General features: G+C 36.3%; 1 protein-coding gene across 2 annotated transcripts in view; it reads right to left on the bottom strand.

Annotated features, from left to right (window-relative positions):
- Positions 1–1,617: 1,617 nt before the first annotated feature.
- The window catches only part of LOC132284812 (CHD3-type chromatin-remodeling factor PICKLE), a 68,123-nt gene continuing 63,616 nt past the window's right edge, over positions 1,618–6,124 (bottom strand). For both annotated transcript variants that reach the window (XM_059786944.1, XM_059786943.1), the window contains exons 29-31: positions 5,873–6,005; positions 2,645–2,718; positions 1,618–2,495 (exon numbers count right to left, since the gene is read on the bottom strand). In XM_059786944.1, coding sequence (XP_059642927.1) covers positions 1,941–2,495; positions 2,645–2,718; positions 5,873–6,005 — 762 coding nt within the window. In that variant the 3' untranslated portion in view covers positions 1,618–1,940. The remainder of the gene's footprint in view (positions 2,496–2,644; positions 2,719–5,872; positions 6,006–6,124) is intronic.

Raw genomic sequence — 6,124 nt, 5'->3', positions numbered from 1 at the left:
TTGAATTTTTGAATGAAATGAAACTATTTGATGAATTGGTCTTTATAAATGAGTGTATATATATGAGGTGGGTTAAGTTTTATAAATTAGTCTTAATTGATTCAAAATAGTAGTCAAAAGATTGATTATATGATGATGCATAAGAGAGTAATTTGGTTTGAGTCTATCTCCAGTATTGGCATGTATGCATGTTGACAAACTAAAGCCAACCATAAATTCATCTCTTCTTATTAGTATGTAACCTCGTATTAAACACACAGAAGAGGTACTAGTTTTGTTACATAAATTCGAACTATTAAACACACAAAAGAGAAGTAGTTGTTTTGTTGTTTGGTTGTACCTCTAGATTATCACAATATAATATTTAGGTAGTTTCTCTAATTTATAATTAACCTTTCACATTATACGAAGACAAAAACTCTGAAATTGAAAAGCATTCCTTCATAAAAACAAATCAAATATAATTTCATGACAGTTGTAAAAAGTAGTATCGACACACTACAATACATTAAGATATGCAAATAAAACAAATTCATAAAGAGAGTTTAATTCATGGAGTTTAACAAAAGACTTCCTAAACTAAACTTGAAACAAAGATCCTCGACAACGCTCAGATGGGGCTTCTATCAAACCCAACAACTAAAATTGATCAGACATCACAAACTTCAGCACATGAAAAATTGCAAGTTTCATTCAGCTTTTCACTCACATGTCACTCAATTTCCTCTTTCAAAACTTGATGTCATTTGCATACATGTACTGTTTTGAGTACGTTTTAACCTTTTTTTTTTTTTTTTTTTAGCACTTCTCTCAACAATCCTTGTAAAGAGATCTTATGTTTCGGACTCAGATTCTCTTCAGAAGAACAGTAGTCCAGTTTCATCCGGTTAATAAATTATTCTACAATAATTTTGTCCATCTTCAACCCACTTCACAACATTTTTGTAAGATAATTGGTCCCTGGAAGGAGGCCTTCTTCGCCCTCCACCTAAGCTGCGCAGGAAAGGCCAACGCCAATCCCAAGGAACAGTAAAGCTTCACTAACTCCGTGGAACCGGAACTCGAGAAAATTGAGCTCAAAACCATGCATCCTGATTACCAAATAATTGACCAATCAACTCCAAAATGATAAAATAGATGCGAATTGGCCATGTTTTAGGAGCCTTGAAATCTTCTCATGTTGTGTTCACAACGCATCACCAATTATTGTCCTAAAGATAAAATAAAAGATTCCTTTCAATCAAATATAATTTCTCTCCAAATATTTACTACCTTTTTTTTCCCAAACCAATCCAAAAGCACTCATATTGCGTTTGGGAGCATCTTTGAATTTTGAATTAGAGGAAATTTGATCCAAACTTTGAACCAAATTCCCTCCCATCCCAAATCCAAACTGCCGATTTAGTGCTCCCAAACAAAACATTAGCTCAAATCTCAAAATTGGTTAAGAGTAAACAGTTATAGTCAAGGAGATGTTCTTGCAAACTAACTTAATCAGCAGCTAACTTCTACCATCTTAATCCAGAAAGAGCCGTCGTGAAACGATTAAAGGGGAAGAAGAAGAAGAATTGGCACCTGCGTTCGCCCAAAAAATGAAAAAAATACAATTGCTCATAGTTTATGGAATATTAAAAAAATCCAAAGAACCCCTCATATTAATACATAAAAAAGATTCGAATAATCAAATTAGAAACTCCAGAGGAGCACATTCATTAAATTGCTCGATAGAATTTTGTATTACAAACACCAAGGCACCAACAGCTGTGTTCAGTAAGCCCCCAAATTTGGGAATCTACAAGATTTTCAGTATAACTTGTGCAATGCAAAAATATTGATACAGAATAGTGGTGATTAGACTCAGACAGCACATTTTTTTCTTCTTCACTGTAGAAAAGCAAAACGGTAAGATGACGAGTCCAGTAATGTCATTTTCATGAAATTTAATCATCCAAAACAATTACTCCAGAGCCGGGTTCATCTCTACATCCATTAGCTGGAGCATTATCATTAGAAACAGCAGCATGCTGCTCTTCTACCATTTCCACATCACCAGCAGTTCCATTGGGCGGAGAAGTAGGTTCATTCTGAGGAGAACGAGTAGGATTATTCGGAGATGAATCTGCAGCAGCAACATTACACGGAGAGTTGCTCTTTTCTTTCTGTAGATCTTGTTCTGTTAATTTACTACTTTCTGTCTGATCTCCTGATTCTGTTGTTGGAATCTTTGTTACTGCATCAGCATTGTGATCTTCTTTTGTAGTTGAACTAAATCCTGTAATGTTTGTTGGTGTTTCAACATGTGACTGCTGATCAGCATTTGATACCACATGTTCCAAACTTGGGGAATTCTGTGGCATGGGAGGAAGAATTCGGGTTATCTCTTGATAAATGGCTTCCAGTGGAATGAGGTTCTTTCTCAACTTGAAACCTGCCGGTTTGTTTGCCAAGTGCGCCTCCAACGAATCATGTACATTTTCTGCCAGTAACTTGCACATCTGCATATAAAATGAAATTAGAGAAGAAATATATTATGTGATTATTTCTCTTTTTTCATTAACATTTTCAGTCCGGTGCAGGAAACGTGTCACCCATGCAATCTATCGTCCAACCCTTCAAAGATTTGATACAATAACATATTATTTACCTCATTGTAAAGCTGAGCTGTCCTCAGACGATCTGGTTTATTATCACAAGCAGCTGCTGAAATTTCTTCTGGAGCTGCAAAAGCAAAGAGTCTAGGTTACACTGTTGATCAGATCCCACACAATAATTATCAGTTTTCAAGAATTCATGAATTATGTGCAACTTCAAGATAAGAAACAATTTTCTTTGCATGACCCATCATCTCTAAATCGTCAAGTATCCCCGAAAAAAAGGTTCTACAATGCGATTCCTGTTAATCAAGGCCTGAGAAAGACGTAAACGGTACAAGAGAGTACTAAATAGTCCACGACCCGAAAGTAAAAAAAATGGGTCAAAGCTCAATCATTGGGTTGTCAGGTCGAAAACAGACTGCAACGCGACCCAGAACCAAATTCAGGCCACGTCACAAAACACTTATCTATCTTTCCAATATCCAGTCATTAATCAACCCTATTGCGATAGCCTTCAACGTTACAATGTCGCCAAAAACTTCCTCCTTTTGGGCCTTAGTTGCTCAACACTGAATAGTTAGAGGTTTGAAACTGATTAGGGATAGCAAAATAATCTTGCACTAGTAGGTTTTCACCCTGCCTCTAATAGGCTGGGTAAGGCAAGGTATTAAATAGGAAAGGAGTGGATTCGGGTTAGGGACCACCCCACCCTATTTATTATATAGTAAAATGACAACCCTACCATTATTTTATTGGTAAAACAAAATGACCTTTCCAAAGGTTTGCCTCAATTATAGAAATCTCCTATAATATTGGAAAAATAACACATACCGATGTCAGTCTAACTATTTTAACGGATGGTGCAAAATCACCCTTTTACCTATGTACCTTTCATGTATTATTTAATTTTAATAAGTTGTTTTGTAGAAAGACAAATATACCTTATTCTTTTAAGGGTGCAAATTGCAATGCCATCAACTTTTTCTTCATTTGATTGACACTCTAGAGAGAGAACATATGGGTATTACTAAACGGTTCTAAAGGGCAATAATGTCTTCTTAAAAACTGGGTTTGTCACTTGACTAGCAGAGGCTGATTAACCGTTATTCCATCAAGGGAAGCCAGCGTGGGGCATTGTATAAATAGTTTAGGGGGGTCTAAATAGTAGTTCAAGGGGGCTTCTTGACAGAGAGGGAAAACAGTTCGGCAGGGTTTTATGCAATAAACCTTATAAATAATGTAGACATACTAAATAAGTAGCTTCTCATAAGAATGAGCTTAACCCATTTAATAAAATACTTATCCTTCAAACCACTGAATTCTTAAGTCGCTTTGTCACCATAGCCCAAATAAAAGTGGCTCCAAAAGAACATAAAGGATGGCATAATTAAGATAACAGGAAGGCTCATATCTTATAATCCAGAATGATGCTGCTCCCACGACCTTCTTGACAATTTACTTTTTCCTAAATTAATTTTCAAAACAAGTACTCAAGAAAGCGCAGTAGTAGGCATCTTATATATTTCTTTTGATATTCACCTTACCCACAAAACACAATCATACCATCAGCAGATAGTAAATCAGATACCGCTAAGGGACTGCCCTTCACTGTCCCAATCCAAAAACCTCACAAACCATCTTGCAGACACTACTTTCCATCATACAGGTTAAACTCTCCATCATCATACAGGAAAGAAGAATAAAAAAGGATCACCACCCTGTTGAACTACAAAAGACGGTTGTTGGATCCATCAATGATTATATAAAATTTGACAGTGGAATTGAATAACTTTATCCACTTCCTCTGTTTATGTTCAAATCATAGACCCTCTAAAAATGTACAAGAGAGAGCCGAGCACGTTATCGTAGTCCACAATATCTAACTAGAATACAATCCCCGACTTGTCTGACCTCAACCTTGATTTAGAGTATTCCCCCCCACCACAACCCCAACAAAGGCTTTTGGACTCTGATATCAGAGTGCTCATTACCACATTGTGGGGAACTTTCTGAAAAGCATTTTACAAGCTACCTGCTAAAATGATTGACTGAAAATATATCAAGCCCATTGCTGCCCGAAACCAACCCAAATAGAAAAGCATTCATGCTTCTAAAAGATGTTGAGGCCCCTAAAGCAATCTGTTGAAGATTTCCCCCACTCGTGCGAGTAATTGATGACAGACATAACATCCATTGTCACAATCTCCAAACAGTGCTTGCATATAATCTAAAAACAAAAGAAGACTAGAATATTCCAATCCAGCACACCGCTTGACTGCTCCTATAAGCTATTCTCTTATTAAGTGAAAAACTACACCTCCAAAGTCATGAGAAGTGAATTAACCTAATAAATGAGCAAAACCCACACAAAATCAATCTTCTTGCCAATAGAAGACGGTACAACTTACTCAAAACAAGAAAAAATCTACCAAAAAAGGAAAGCACCTTTGTTCAACCCAAATTGACTTTAGGAATCATCAATACCTAAAGCTATAGGATTCAAAAGGCCGCATAGAATAAGCCAATTAGGGGAGAAAAATTCTTAAAAGTACTAGCAGCTCAAGCACCGATGTATCGAGTCTACCTGGCAATCTATACAGGTCATTGCAAGCTTGACACCTATTAGACAGAAATAAACATATTCTTCCTAACCAGAAACATAGACTCAACAACGAACAAGAAGATTCTTAGTGCACCCAGATAACTTCAAATTCAAGCTCTGGAGTGTAAAAAAATAATCTCCAAGATGAAGAAAAATCCTGGAGTTGAAGCTTTCATCAATAACATTAATCAGCCAAGGCCAGGATAACTTGACGAAAAAAATCATCGAGTCCACAGTCTGAAGTATTGGCCAATACCAGATACGTCAATACATAGTAAATATATTCAAATATGATCTAAAACTGATACAAGTCCTGCAGAACCTAAAGGTAATACTGGAAGAGTAATAGGTCTTGGGTGATACATGTCTCCTCAGCCTCACTATTAATCACGGACGTAATTTTGGCAGTCTACAACACCCAAATTGTTCATATCGACCATTAGAATTAGTGTACAGCAACTACATTGTAGTGAAATACCACTGCTATTGAATAAGTGATGTACTGTTGGCATTGAATTTCATCTCCATTATGTTAAAGCTTAAATTCTTCTTTGAAGACAAAATAAAATACAATATCTGGTAAGAATTCAATACATGGAGCTGCTTCAATAAACCAAATCTGGAAACCATTAATTCTATTTTGTGCAAGGATGAAGAAAAAAGTTAGTATACTTACAAACCACTTCTATTTGAGGCAGCTGATCAATCATTTGGGCATCAATTCCCATGGAGCTTGGACCTGCTATATCTATAACCTTGGACTCATTCCCCAGCTCATCATTAAGGATCTCATTAGGTTTTTCATCACCCTACAATAACAATATATGGAAAAATAAGCCATACAAGCACACGACGAGGTGAAGTATCCTTCAGCAAGTATAACTGAGAATGCAATTTGTACAGTCTAAATGACTGGGAACTTTTCAAA

Source organism: Cornus florida, unplaced genomic scaffold (assembly GCF_030987335.1).
Source record: "Cornus florida cultivar Cherokee Brave unplaced genomic scaffold, ASM3098733v1 CherokeeBrave_3.0.0_Hap2_Chr11, whole genome shotgun sequence".
In the NCBI taxonomy this organism is placed as follows: domain Eukaryota; kingdom Viridiplantae; phylum Streptophyta; class Magnoliopsida; order Cornales; family Cornaceae; genus Cornus; species Cornus florida.
This window is presented reverse-complemented; position numbering and strand designations above follow the sequence as displayed.